This window comes from Ursus maritimus, unplaced genomic scaffold (assembly GCF_017311325.1).
Source record: "Ursus maritimus isolate PB19 unplaced genomic scaffold, ASM1731132v1 scaffold_14, whole genome shotgun sequence".
NCBI classification, from domain to species: domain Eukaryota; kingdom Metazoa; phylum Chordata; class Mammalia; order Carnivora; family Ursidae; genus Ursus; species Ursus maritimus.
The window spans coordinates 24790192-24804625 of NW_024423786.1; the positions used below are offsets into that span (position 1 = coordinate 24790192).

Below are 14434 nucleotides of genomic sequence, written 5' to 3' on the forward strand. Positions count from 1 at the left end.
CCTGGAGGTTGACTTTCTGATTCCTAGGACTTTTCTCACCAACTTTGAACCCTCACCCTTGGTTAGGGGGTATTGAGGGAATCCTGCATAGGGTAGCTGTGGAGATGGCCCCTCTGCACGGCCCGGCTGGACTGTGAGGGTGCTGGGGTGGAGGTCAGTGACGTTGACCCCACCCTCCAGTGGAAGGCAGCCCACTGGCTACGAGCACCGTGTGCTCTGGGCTGAAATGACACTTCTGTCGAGGCCTGAAGCGGATGGTCCCGACAGGCAAGTTTCCAGGCTCGCCCATTGAGGACTAAAGATGGTAACTGTGTCATCAGAAACCCATCCCTCTGGGTGTGTTTAAGCTTTTTCCCCCAGCTTAGCCAGGGGTGTCTGTAACAGAATGAGGAAGGGCCCCTACTGACACTACATTCTCTGTCCTGTACCGTTCCAGCAACCTGGCAAGCAACCGGATTGGCACCCTGGAGTCGGGAGCATTTGATGGTCTGTCACGGTCGCTGGTAATGCTTCGCCTGAGCAAAAACAGGATCACGCAGCTTCCCATGAAAGCATTCAAGTTACCCAGGCTGACACAACTGTGAGTACAGAAACCTGCACTTTAATTAAGGTTAGCCAAACTTTATGGAGGCCAGATTTCCCCACGGACCTCGTTCCAAACGCGACCCCTTCCTCACTTCCCCTCGGTCAGACTCTGCATAAACTATCATTAATGGCCCTGTGGCGACACCTAATAAAAGCAAATGAGAAGCTGGGTCTGGGGCCTATGGGCTGCCTCAGGTTGTGCAGAAATCAAGATCCACTGAGGACATACATGCTTGTCCTCATTGGCACTTTCCAAAATGAAATGAGGAGTCCTGCTGGCTAGCTGATCCTGGCTAATGCTTAGGCTGTGTGGGTTGGGGTGTCTATCTTGGGGGGTTCGTGTGTGTGTGTTTTACAGGTCCCATAAAATCTGTACTGTGGGCATTATGGGGTCCAGCACCTTCTGAGCAGTCTGACAGGAAGTCGGTGTAGCCAGAGGTGGAGGTGGTGGCCGGAGGTTCTGTTTCGTGCGCTCAAAGCTGAGTGCACTCCTAGGGTGAGACAGGGTGTGGATTCCAGAAACCTGTTTCCTGGAGCCCAGTGGATCATGTGCTCCCTGGTTGTTTTCCTGTGTCCTCTTTGGGTCAGAAGAGTGTATGTCGGGAAAGTAAGCTAATGTCGGAGATTGGGTTTAAATAGAACACAATAGTTGTTCAGGGTCAGGTTTGGCAGCAAGACAGGGCGCCCTGCCCCCCAGCGCCCTCACGCCTGTGCTTCCCTCACTCACACACACACTCTCACTCATACACACGCTTTCTCTCACACATACACTCATTCTCACACATACACTCATTCACACACTCACACACTTTCACACATACACTCATTGACACATGCTCACACGCTTACACACTCACACATATGCACACTTGCACATTCACTCATTCACACTCAAAACACACGCTCATGCTCTTACATACACTCATTCACACTCAAACACATGCGCTGTTACACACTCTCACTCACACACACACACACCCGTGCAGAGCATCTCTGGACTCTCGATGCTCAGGACGTTGTGTGTGGGGCAGCGTCATGAGACACTACAGAAGTATTTGGGGGAAAACCAAGGGCTTTCTGGCTAGCCATGCGTTCTCCCCCCCTTCGCCCAGTGTTACTAATGCGTCCAGCCCGCCCGGATTCCTGCAGTCTTCTGGTGCACCGAGGCTTTGTCACACGGTCGGAAGCCGGCTGTGTGTGCTTCATGGTGTGTCAGCTCCCCTCCTCCCCCACGTGCACTCGCTCCTCTCCCATCAGTAGAGACCCCGTTAACGCCTCCAGGGGAAAGTGTCATTGCCATCTGCTGTCCGGTGGTTGGGTTTTTCCTGGGTCGAGGCATCTAGTATGCATTTCTGTTGCTGAGCTAAGAGACACCTCACCTAAGACGTCCCCATCCTGAGTCACAGCCACCTCCTCACAGCAGAGTCATGGATGTTTGGGGAGGAAGTGGTGCACTCGGTCCTTGGGAGGCATGGTGGGGCTGGCTTCTGGGGGGCCCTGTGCCCTCTTGCATTCAGGAGCCCTGGCCCAGTCTGTGTCCCTGCCTGTGTGGCGGGCAGGAGCGGCCGTAAGACACCCAGTGGCCCCTGCCGCACCTCTGAGCTTCGCTGGGACGTCCTCACCACGGTTTTCCCTGCTGGCTCAGAAACCCAGCTGGGCCTGCATGAGAACAGTCGTAGGCGGGGAACATGCAGCGAGGCCTCAGCCCACTGCCTTCCGTCTCTTTAGGGACCTGAATAGGAATCGCATTCGGGTCATCGAGGGCCTGACATTCCAGGGGCTTGACAGTTTGGAGGTGCTAAAGCTCCAGCGAAACAACATCAGCAAGCTCACGGATGGGGCCTTCTGGGGACTGTCCAGGATACACGTGCTGTAAGTGGGGTGCTGGGTTCCGGGCGGGGCCCGTGCTTGGCTCCGGCGCTGGGGCCCTGCGTGCGCGCCTCCGCCCCCTGCCTTGCAGGGCCGTGGAGCTCCGCCCCCCGCCTTGAAGGACCGTGGCGGACTTCCGCAGGACCTGGCCCCCTGCCCTTTGGGTCTCGGGAGGCTGGGCGGTGCTCAGTAGCTTTGGTGACTTTGCCTAATGTAAGGGTCTTTTTCTCAGAGGTCAGGAAAGGCTCTGGGGGGAGTTTCCGTGGGTCTGGTGGAGGAAGCAGGCTGGTGAAGGTGGAAGACGGAGCCGTTTGCTCAGGCTTCTTTCCCCCTGCCACGTCCTCAGCGAGCAGCGGGGTGCAGAGTGGGCCCCCTCCCACGGGCTGCAGGAAGTTCCCTGCCTCCCTGTTTGGGACTTGCCCGTCTGTCTGGATGTGCAGGTGGGCCTACAGGATCGAGTTCATCCTGGGAGATTTATTTATGTTTCGTGAGCTAATCAGGCCCCTCGGTGCAGATGTTCCACTTTTTACAAGGGAGCGCTCCCTCCCGCCAGATGTGTACGGTCACACAGCACGCCTGCAGCAAGAGTCACGTAAAGCAGTGGCAGGAAGGCCTGTGGAGAAGGGCAGAGAAGGCGGTTACCGATCTTTCCTTTTTAAACATTTAAATTAGTTTGTTTTCAGCGGTCCATACAGTCAGAGTACAGAAACGTGGCCTAGGCCACTCTCCTCCCCCATTCTCTCTTTACCCCGCTTCTGCTCCCAAAGGGCAGTCTCTGGTCATCCTCTCCTGGTTGGTTTTTCTTTGTTCTTTTTTTCTTTTTTTCATTATTTTATTTTTAAGTAATTTCTACACCCAACGTGGGTCTCAAACTCACAGCCCTGAGATCAAGAATCTCAGGCCCCACCAACTGAGCCCGCCAGGAGCCCTTCTTGTTGGTTTCCCCCGTCTTGGTGGGTCAGCTGGAGACTTGTTATGGTCAGTGATGTAACTCGCTCAGGAACAACCCCCCCCACACACACACGCATGAGAATGCATGTACACACACACCCCTCCCTTCCAGGCTCTAAAGTTATATCACTGTGTTTATGTCTTTTGTTATCTTGGCCACGGAAATAGTAAACAAGAACTCTGCATCCCGTCTCATCAGCTCTGCACCATGCTTATTATCAGTAGCGTCCCTGTTGACCCCCTCTTCCCACCCATCCCCAAATCCGTACACTCTGAGGTGAGGGCATCAGCATTCACACTGAGGTCCTGCTTCTCCTTCTTTTCCTGCTCCTGGGATTGGCCGCACGTCTTTTTCTATCTATTCAAAAGCACTTTTTTTTTTTTAAGATTTTATTTATTTATGTGACAGACAGCCAGCGAGAGAGGGAACACAGCAGGGGAGTGGGAGAGGAAGAAGCAGGCTGCCAGCGGAGGAGCCCGATGTGGGACTTGATCCCGGAACGCCAGGATCATGCCCTGAGCCGAAGGCAGACGCTTTAACGACTGCGCTACCCAGGCGCCCTGAAAAGCACTTTTACTGGACCTCCTTAAAACTGTCGTTTTGAGCTGCGAAATCCAGGTGGTCGTGCGCTGGGTGTGCTGAGATTCAAGGAGAGTTCTCAGAAGAAAATGGAGTTAGCACATACCCTTTGGTTTTTATGTTGGGCACATTCATATGCGTTGAAGATGATGAGTTGCCCGAGAGGTTATTTATAAATGGGCTCACCTTTTGAGCAGTGGCAGAAAGTGAGACAGATGAAAGCAAAACCTGGTTGCCCACAGGCCTTGTGATGTGAATGTGGGGCAACACTGGAATTAGAGGCCAGTCTGGTGGGGTCATCCTGGGTTCGGGTGTGCAGGGTCTGGAAGCAGGTAAGAATGTCCTCACATGAGGGACGCCCTCCGCACCGTGCTGAAATTATGGCATTTTCCTGTTTGCTTCTCGTAACAGCCTCGTGAAGCTGCTACCCTTGGGTCTCTCCATCTTACTGATGTTTCAGCCCCATTCAGCAAAGTGGCAAGATGGGGGTTTAAATCCAAGTAGTCTGACCCCCGAGCTAAGGCGTGTCTCTAGGCACCATCGTCCTGAGCCCTGACTTGGTTCGCCAGACCTGGGCTTGAATTTCAGCCCCTCACTGCTTGCAGAGCTGTGGCATGAAGTTAGCTAACTTCTCCCAGCCGCAGTTTCCTTACCTCTAAGAGGGAGATGATAGGTATGCCCCACTTTCTCTTCTTTCTCTTCCTTTCACGGGCTCGGGTGTTGCTGTGCCCTGTGCTCGGAACCCTTCTGCCCAGTTGGGCATCTGGTTCCCTTGTAGTCGGCTAACCAGGTCACATCAAGGATGTTTCCCCTTGCCCTCCGAGCTCCCGAGTTGGCCTGGACACTGACGGCCGTCTGTCGGGTTCGCCGGTCCTCCCCCATGTCCTTCCCAGACACACGTGAGCACAGACACGCCCGCGCCACCAGGCCCCCCATCCTCTCACGCGCCGTCGTTAGATCCTCAGTGCACCCGCGTGGGGTGCAGGGGGACTGCCCGCGTGCGGGGCGGTCAGCGAACGTGAGCGCACCACCGGCAGGCCCGCCCTCACCGCCGTGCGCTGTCGTTGCAGGCACCTGGAGTACAACAGCCTGGCGGAGGTGAGCAGAGGCTGGCTGTACGGCCTCTCGGCCCTGCACCAGCTCCTCCTGAGCGGCAACTCCATCACCCGCATCAGCCGAGAAGGCTGGGGCTTCTGCCCGAAGCTGCACGAGCTGTAAGTGTCCGGCCTTCGCTCTGGCAGAGAGACTCTTAGGGACTCTGCCCGTGGGTGACCCCTCTGGAGCAGGAAGCCCTAGGCCTGATGGGGTCCGTGGCACAGCGGCCTCCGCAAGCTCAGACGGGGCAGGCAGGCCTGCAGCCTGTGTCTGGGTAGATGGCCCCAGCCAGCCAGGCCCAGAGCGGGACCTCAGTGCTTTGAGCGGGACGCCCTCCTGATGTCCTCTCCTCATCCCCGCTTTCAGATTTGCTGGGGCTGCAGGGGTGGCCCTAGGTCTCTGCAGGCAGCCTGTGCCCCGGGGGCCTTCTTGGCCTTGGAGAGGGTTCTAGAAGGGAAGCCTACACAGTGTTCTCCTTGCAGCTGTTTGGAGAGCTTTCGTACATTGATGGCTATACCCAGTGATACGCACGTCTGTAGTGACAAGGCTTATTTGGGCTCACACACAGAAAGGACTGACCCTGAGCGATGGTGACACCCTGACAGTGGGAGAATTGCACGGTCAGGGCGTCTGCCTTCCTTCCCTTAGACACGTCTTCAGGCCCTCAGCTCCGGCCCTGTGGCTGGAGGACGAGGTGCCTGTGCTCCTCCCTGAGCTGTGTGTGGCCCCTCCTCCCTTCCAGACACCCCCAGACCAGGCTCCAGGCCGGGATGAGGGATCCTGAGACCGACAGTGACCTTCCCGCTCGTGGCAGGAGGGCCTGGGCCTGGTGTGACATTGGTGCAGCACTGGCCAATAAAAGGGTACTGCCGGGGCTCGGGGGGCACGCTCGCGCCCCCTTGTTTCTGACTCCCGTGCAGTAGATGGGTGCTCCCCACCATGTGGGCTCCTTCCCTGTAATGCACTCTGGGTTTGTCGGTTCCAGCGTAGTCCACTGTGTTTATTTGTGGGAGAGGCTCTGGGTGTGTTTTCTTTTTTTTAGACTTGACTGTAGGAGAAGATTCACCCACTGAAATGAACGGCTCTTGAAAGTGTCAGGCCTCTGTCTTGTCTCTGTCTTGACCTCACCAGGCAAGCAAGGCAATGTTTAAACTCAGTGTTGAGTCTTGAGGTGTTCGTTTTTTTTTTTTCCCCCAAATTTTTTATATATGACAGAGGGAGAGAGAGCACAAGCAGGGGGAGTGGCAGGCAGAGGGAGAGGGAGAAGCAGGCTCCCCTGCAGAGCAGGGAGCCTGATGTGGGACTCGATCCTCAGACCCTGGGACCATGACCCAAGCCCAAGGCAGATCCTTCACCGACTGAGCCCCCCAGGCACCCCGAGGTGGTGTTTTTTTCCTCTTCTTTCATGTTTTCCCCATACCCTCGGCACACTGGTCTGGAGTTCTTATTTCAGCGACCCATGATTATCTCACATAAAAATCCATAGTCCTGCGTCTTTCCTCTTACGTACCTTCCTGGGGTTGTGAGTGTGTGTGTGTTAGCGTTAACCTTGTGGGTTTGGCTTCCTGGCCCTTCACGGCAGTGCGGCTGCCTGTTACTCTTACGTGGTATGGATGGCTTCTGACCAGCTCTTGGCTCAGGCTGTGGCCCCCCAGGGAACCCCCGGGGCTCCTGGTTGGTGGTTGTCCAGGCCTGGGAACTGTGAGGAAGCAGGAGAGGCCTCCTCCGTCCCCCCTGCCGAGCCAGGCCGGTCGCTGAGTGAGGAGCAGTGTGCTGCCTGGCTGGAGGCAGGGTTTTGAGGCAGCCGTGAAGGCATGTCCCCTGTGCCCCTCAGGCAGCCAGAGCAATGTGAGCTGTCATCTGTCCCCGTAACCAGGGGCAGAGAAGGTCACAGAAATGCCTCAACTGCCTGTCAGTTTGCCAGACGTCCAGTAACCTCAGAGGCAGAGTGAGCATTGCTCTCCAGCGTTTCCTGCCCCTCCTCTAAGCTCAATTCTGTAATTGCAGGTAAGGATGTATTTCTGATCACTTGCCAGGTCTTTCCAACTGACAGACACACACCATGACTTATTTCTCCGGGAGGGAAAGAATGTTACTCCCTGCTGCCTTTAAAAACTCATTAATCTTCTCCGAATTTATTTTGCTTCTTCCTGCCCCAACCTAAATTTCCCATTTTTCAACGATGGAGGATTAATAGGACAAGTAGCCAACCCAGGGCCCTGTGGTGTCAGAGGCGCGGGAGGGCGTGCTGGGAGGAAGGTTTGATTCTGATGCTCGGGGAAGATGTGTGATTTGCGGGGCCTGTTCCCTGTCCTTCTCACAGTAGGATGGGGGGCATCATGCGAGGAGGCCGGCTGGGGTGGGAGCACCGAGACAGGAGCCAGCCGGTGGCCTGGGAAGGCAGGAAGTTCTGTGAGGCAGGCCGCCTCCACACGGCAGCTAGTGGTGCCCTCTGCTGGCTGATGTCGGCAGTCTGACGGGGCTCCCTTGCTCACTGTCCGAGCCCGCTGGGCCCCAGTCCCTGTCGTGAGAGGTCTCTGATAGCCTGAGTCAGGATCCTCCATGGACCCCGGCATGAGGGATCGGAGCCTTGAGGGTTGTCGGGTTTTATGACCTTGTAACGTGCTCTCTGGTCTTCGTGATCTATACGAATACTCCAGGAGCCGAACTCTGTGGGTGTGGGGCCCTGGGGGTTCCTAGCTGCACGACCCCTCTGGCCCTTGGGATTCTGGTGAGCCTGCCAGTGTCCCGTCATCCCACCTGCTGACTGCGGCTCGATGTTGAGGAGGGGGCAGGGCGTGCCCGTGTTACGTGCGCGGCGGTGACGTTTGCTTGCCTCCCCCAGGGTCTTGTCCTTCAATAATCTCACCCGGCTGGACGAGGAGAGCCTGGCCGACCTGAGTAGCCTAAGCACGCTGCGCCTCAGCCACAACTCCATCAGCCACATCGCGGAAGGCGCCTTCAGGGGACTCAAACATCTGCGTGTTCTGTACGTCATTCGCCGTGGGATGGACGGAAGGAAGGGGTCCCCGGCTGGGAAGGCAGAATGGAGCCAGCCAGCTGCCTTGTGGAATTCCCTTCTCACTGCTTTCAAGTCAGGTGGATCCAGAGCTGACCCCCTCTGTGTGCAGAGTATCACACTTTCGTAGAATCAGCTGAAAAACTGGTCGAGCAGAAGAATGTCTCTCAGTCCCCCCGCAGTGGTGCCGACAGGGTGACAGTGGCTCAAAGCCCTGCCATTCCTGAACAGTAGCTCCTGCGTGCCCCTGGCGGGATGCTAGGGCCGCATGGCCGGGAGCAGCCCCGCAGACCACAGCCATGTGCTCCGTCTGTCTCCTCCTGAATCTTCCCCGTGTGCCGTCAGCACACGCCGGGTCCAGGAGGCCCCATTTCAGGAGAGGCATTTAGGAAATCCCTTGTCTTTCCTTGAGCTTCAGTAGAGTCATTGAACAAAATAGAGGCAGTAGTGTCCAGAATTTTCTTTTAAGTTCCGTGTTAGATGGGGTTGCCAGAAGTGGCTTCAAGATGCTTTTCTGGGAGTTAAAATTTTTCTTTTGTTGGCTCAGAGAACTTCCAGGCAACTGGGCATTCAGCCCCCAGAGAGGGTGGATGATTTCCCCCCTACAGTCACGGTGGGATGTGAAGCCCCCTTCCCGGCGTGCCCTGCTGCACAGAGGGCCTGCTCCAGGGTGACAGGGAGGGAGGCCTGTGCACTTGCACCTGGCCCAGAGGCCAGAGTCGGCTTCAGTGCTGGGCCATTGTTGGGAGTGTGAAAGAGCCCAGATGCCAGGCTATTAAGTCCGAGGTCAGCCAGCCTTTGAGCGCTTGCAAGGCCCAAATAATAAGGCCGGGAACATTCAAACTGAGCCAGAAAGAAGAGAAAAGCTTTGGCAGCCAGAGCGAGGAGTGGGGAGACAGGCTCACACAGCGGCAGCCCTGGGTCCCTGGCTTTCAGTCTGAAGATAATAAGGAGAAACCCGTTGAAAGGAGGGGTCCCTTCCAGCAGCAGAATCTTTCTGCTCCGAGCTTTCTGCTCTAAGATAAAGGTCAGAGGGAGCACTGCACTTCCCGGGCGGAGCTCCCCTCCCTCCTGGCAGTGCTGATTCCTTGCAAAGGCCTTCACGGGGCCAGGAGCAACATCCCTTTCGGCACTGGCAAGGGTTCGGGAGAGGAAGGCGTAGGAACCCAGAACCGCGGGGGACGTTGGAGGGGCTGCTGGTGGGGCAGAGTGGGGGCCTGGTCACCAGGTGGGAGCCTCGCCTGGCACTGGGATCTGCCCTGGAAGCTGGGGGAGGAAGCTGACTCATCTGCCTTGTGATCTGCATTGTTGGAGGAGACTGGGCTGAAAAGTTGGCCTCATCCGCCAGCCCTGGCAAGTGGGTCACAAGTCTGACTCAGCGCCCAGATGTCGTCCCTGGCTCCAAGTCAGCGCCTGTGCAGGCCCCGCGAGGAGGGGCGACTCTGGCCTCCAAACCCACTTGCCAGCATGGAGTGGCCCCAGGGAGGACCCCATATGGGGGCCTCTTTCTTCGCTGTCTCCTTCTTCCATGTGCCTTGGGCGGTTTCTTAGTCACGTCCAAGAAAGGGACTGTGGTCGGTGTGAGAGCAGACGGGAACCTTAAAGAACCTTTCAGGCTCATTCTCAGTACCACTGGTCAGATGCCTGCTCTGGGTGGGGGGGGGGGCGGTTCCCATGTGCTGACTGCACCCTCTCCCTGCCCCGGGGCCAGGTCCTACCCATGTGGGGAGCACCCACGGAGCTGGGGGAGCTCAATGTTTGAGGCATGTGTCCGCTGTGCAGGAAGGCTGAGAATGCCAGGCCGTGCCCCAAGGTGTGTGGAATGGGCTTGCTGTGGCTCAGCGCTGACACTTGTGTTGCCCGTACGTTACAGCTGGGCATCTAGAATCCACCCAGATGTTTTCAGCTTCCAGCTGGCAGAGTGGGTGTCTGTCTATTTTCCCACTTGATGTTAAAGAGAGTTGAGAACTCAGGCTGGATGGTGAGCCTTCTTTCTCTCTCCTGCCCAGGGATCTGGACCATAACGAGATTTCGGGCACGATAGAGGACACCAGTGGCGCTTTCACGGGGCTCGACAGTCTCAGCAAGCTGTGAGTATCTCCACGCTCTAGCTTCTGTGGCTGGTGCACAGCGGTTCTCGGGCTCCCCCACGCCTCCTTTGTTCTGGGCCCAGCTGGAACAGGGCTGGCTCGCATTTATCTTTCTTTTGTTTGGGGAGAAAACTCTGAATAAGGGAGCCAAGGCATCCCAGCCTCTCTCTGGCCAGTGGTCTCCTCACTGCCCTGGGTGGTGGTTTCCCTGTGGCTGAAGACTGGTGTTCAGAGGCCTGTTAGATTTTCCTTTTCTGCTGAATTTGTGACTGACATAGAAACAGCTAAATTTTTTGTCTTGTTTTGCACAAAGAACTCTTGGCCTCTTAATTCCTAGAAATTGTGTGAAATTCTAAAGCCAAGTACTGTTCGTGGTTTGGAGTGTCTGGTCAGTACTTGTGTTGTCAATCATAACGTTAAACAGAAACGGTCATTACCATAGGTTAATTGAACAGCTTCGAGGTTTCTGGTGTTTTTATTTTATAGAATTTGTCAGTCACTCTGCAGGGCGCGTACGTGTGTTATATCTAACAACCTCCTGAGTGCACGCTCTATTCTGCACCGTTCCGTGGCTGGAGAAACACAGGGGAAGGGATTATGCCCCAAACCACACAGTGGGGAGGGTCAGGACCGGCTCCAGAGCTCGCACTGTTCTCCCTCGTCCCACCTGCTTGCCCTCCGCGTGTCACCAGCCCTCCCTGCGTGTGTCCTCCAGGAGTGGGGATGGGAGCTGCCATGACCACTGACTAGCGACTCCAGGAGAGCCTGCGACGGGGGGAGTCTCTCTGTAGAGTGAGAGCCTCGCATTGATGTTGGAAAGTGTGGTTTTTAGACTCAAGAGTTCTGAGTAAGGATCGCTGTCTTGGCTCTCTCACAGTTCTCTCTTCTCGAGCATCCTGTGTCTGACAACATGTCAAAATGTCCGTCAGTCTTCCTTCTCCTTCCCTAAAAAAGCACTCCCTCCTCGCCACCTCCTGGCCCCTGCATCTAGCAAGCCCGGGAAGAGGCCGGACAGCGCCATAGCGGAGCTGCTGGGGCAGGGCACGTCTGTGTGGCCTCGCTCTCCGACGCCTGCCTGGCTGCGCCCTAACTCATGGATGTGGCGGGGGGGTGCAACAGGTGGCGCCACCAGGGCCTCTGGGGGGTAGGTCCCTCCAGTGGAACCTGGAGCTATATCTTGTGTGGTGTGGCTTCCGAGAGGCTCTGGCGCGTGAGTGCAGGTGGTCCCGGGATTCTGCAGATGCAGCCTGTGTCTGGGGCCTGGTGCTGCCTTCCTGATCGCTGCGCTTTGTCCCCATGTTTTCTCTTCCTTTGACCCACTGCACTAGGTTCAGCAGCTCTGCCTAAAGTCCTAAGTCCGTGTGCCTCACTCGCCCTGTGCTGTTGGACACAGGCTCTCTGAAGCCAGTGCCGTCCACACTGCCCTGGTCCTGAGGCTCCGGGGACCTTGGTAGAGTACGCTGTCTCTAGCCTCCCCCCGCCCACCCCACTGATCAGAGTCGGGCTGTGTCCGAATAAAGACAGGAAGCGCACAACTGAGGGAAATGGGGACAGGAATTGCTTAATATGGTTAAATATATGCACTTACTTAGATGGGATGGTCTCGTGGTTATGTTGCAAAAGAAAGAAAGAATCCTCCTCTTGGATGAAAAAACGAAATGGCGTGACACCTGTGACCTGGCCTCCCGTTCAGCCAGGCTGAACAGGGGACACAGCAGAGGGGAAGTAAGGCTCGTGCCGTCGGGTGAGGGGTGCAGCCGTGTAAGGGGCACCTGTGGGGTTCCTGACGCTCCGCCACCTGCCTGTGCTGATGTGTGGAATCTTCTCCGTTAAAGGGGAAATAAAGGAAAGCCTACCCTTTCCCGTGGTCCTGGTGCCCTGCTCTGGTTAAAAGGCACTCCACAGGGCGTGTGGAAGGTGTGGAGGAAGCGCTTAGTGGATGAGGGAAGGAAGGGGCCAGCGCTGCCTGGCTCTCCCCCCCGCTCAGGCTCCTCTGAGCGCTGCCTGGAAGCTCTGCTGCTCGGCCGTGGCTGGGAGACGTGGCCGTGACCCCGCACGGCCCCGTCCCGGTGGCTGGTGGCAAGTGCGCTGGGATCTGTCGGAAGTCGGGAGTGTGTTCGCACAGAGAAGGGCTGCCTGCCCCTTTAGAGCCGTCATGTCACCTGGGCCCCTTCATCCTGTGGGGCTGCGGTCACTGCTGGTCCCTCTGACCTGGCTCAGTCTGGCCTTGGAGCATGTGCGGGAAGGTGTTCAGGGACCTACCCGAGACTGGGAAGGGAGAAACTCCGGCCTTCGCTCGGTTATTCAAGGACCTGGGGTCCTTCCTGCCATGCGAGAGGCCAGACCTAAATGAAAAACCTTTCCGAGAAGGGAACAAGGGAGCAGCAGAGCCATGAAAGGCTCCCGTCTGCCGGTGTGGTGGAGGCTGCCCTGCCCTTAGTTTTCCGCTTGCTGAGTACAGCCATGTTGGATTGTTCTTGAATCTGGGGCTTCCTGCAGGGCAGGAATGCTACTAGCTCTAGCCCGTTTGCCAGTTTCCCTGTGATGATTATGCTCCCCCTCACCCCCGGCCCCTGTCTCATGTTGAGGGAACACTTCTGGGGGTTTGCAGTGTCCTAGTCTGTGAGGAGGCAAGGAGGCTTTCTGGAGCACAAATTAGCAGCAGAGGGGAGCAGTTAGTCACTTGTGTATGGGGGAAGGGGGGAGGTGAGGGGCTGCCCCGTGGTTCCAGCTCTCTCCATGGCATTTCCCCGGGGTGGGGGCATGTGTGTGCAAAGGGGAGTGTTAGGGGACACATGAAGAACTGGACCATGACACCAAGCCTCTTGCTTCCTCTGAGGTGGGGTGGACCTGGGCAGGTGCTGCCCCCACATATCTTCACAGAGCAGTGGCAGGGCCCACAGAGTGCTAGGCATTGTCACAGGTAGAGGAGAGGTGGGCGGGGGGGTCAACAAGTCATGTCCTCTGGGTCAGTACAGGGACTACCTTTGCAATCCCCCCGCGTCTGCAGGGCTGGTAGCAAGACCCAAAAGACCCTTTGGGAGCACTTAGCCATGCATAAGAGCTTGGATAGGTGACTTTTGGGAGACGTGGGGCAGATCAGGCCTGTGGTCCCTTCTCTGGGAGCCCCGGACCAGGTGCAGCCAAGCCTCAGCTGCCTGCTGACATGGGGATGGAAGGAGCCTCCCCACGGCCCGTGGTGCCGGCTTTCCCCTCTCCCCACAGCCACCCCTTATTGGAGCCGGCCCAGCCTGCCAGCTTGAGCCCCGGCCCCCAGATGTCGGCCTGGAGAATGTAAGAGGCTATTTTAATCCACCAGCAGGATGATTAACCCCCACATAATTGAGAATTTGTTTTATTGCTATTGTTACCATTAGGAATAACGGTCTGCCCTCGCTGTAAAAGAGGTCAGGGTGACTAATATGTAATGAAGGAAATAAAGCCCAGCTTTTTCCTGGATCTAGTTTACGGGAGATTTCACTAAACAGTTAATACGTTTTACTAGGACCTGGAGCACAGTGACCCGGCCTGGGGGACCCGAGGAAGCGAGAAGCTGGCAGGCGCTCGCAAGGGCTTGCGTTCGGCGCCCTGCGTGCTGCTCTTTGCCGGGCTCGCTCTGTGCTTGGGGGACGCGGTCCGCGCGGCCGCGGGTTTCTGCGTGTTTGGGTTGTTTCAGAATAAAAGCCTCCGATGGAGAGAGCGTGTGGGGACTCTTTCAGGAGGACGCCGTTTCCACATCCACGCAGACTGCCTCCGAGAGAACGCACGTCGAAGGGGTCTCCGGCCTTCGTGCCCCTCGGTGCTCCCCGCGGCTGGCCGTGTGTGAAGCTGAACTCGGAGCCGCTGGTCGGCTGCTCGGGGGAGGCCCTGAGGGGAGGAGTCTGTTCCTCACAAAGTGGGGGGACCCAGCGGCTCTCATGCTTGTCCTGTAGGTGTCCCCGCGGGTTTTCAGTGCCCTCCCGAGAGCGGGGTGGGGAAGTGCGACCTTCTGTGGCTCGTGGCGTTGGCTGGGCCTGTCCCGAAGGCGGCCCCAGGAGCCCTGCACCGTTGCTAGAAGCTCAGGGCCCGTGGGGCCATCTCTGGTTTCCTTCGAGGCTCCGATTTCCTTTCTTCGCTCCTTTCGGGGCAGGGCTGGTGCTTGCTGTCCCCCCTCATAGGTCTCCATGTTCATGCAGGTCTGAAGGTGGAGCAGGCCCCAGGTGGAGATCGTTCTCTGGTTCTGGTGGGATTCCAGACAACACCCGT

General features: G+C 57.0%; 1 protein-coding gene across 1 annotated transcript in view; it reads left to right on the forward strand.

Annotated features, from left to right (window-relative positions):
- Positions 1-427: 427 nt before the first annotated feature.
- LRIG1 (leucine rich repeats and immunoglobulin like domains 1) overlaps positions 428-14434 on the forward strand; it is a 35352-nt gene continuing 21345 nt past the window's right edge. The window contains exons 1-5 of the mRNA XM_040628585.1: positions 428-580; positions 2314-2457; positions 5056-5199; positions 7926-8069; positions 10109-10189. Coding sequence (XP_040484519.1) covers positions 507-580; positions 2314-2457; positions 5056-5199; positions 7926-8069; positions 10109-10189 — 587 coding nt within the window. The 5' untranslated portion in view covers positions 428-506. The remainder of the gene's footprint in view (positions 581-2313; positions 2458-5055; positions 5200-7925; positions 8070-10108; positions 10190-14434) is intronic.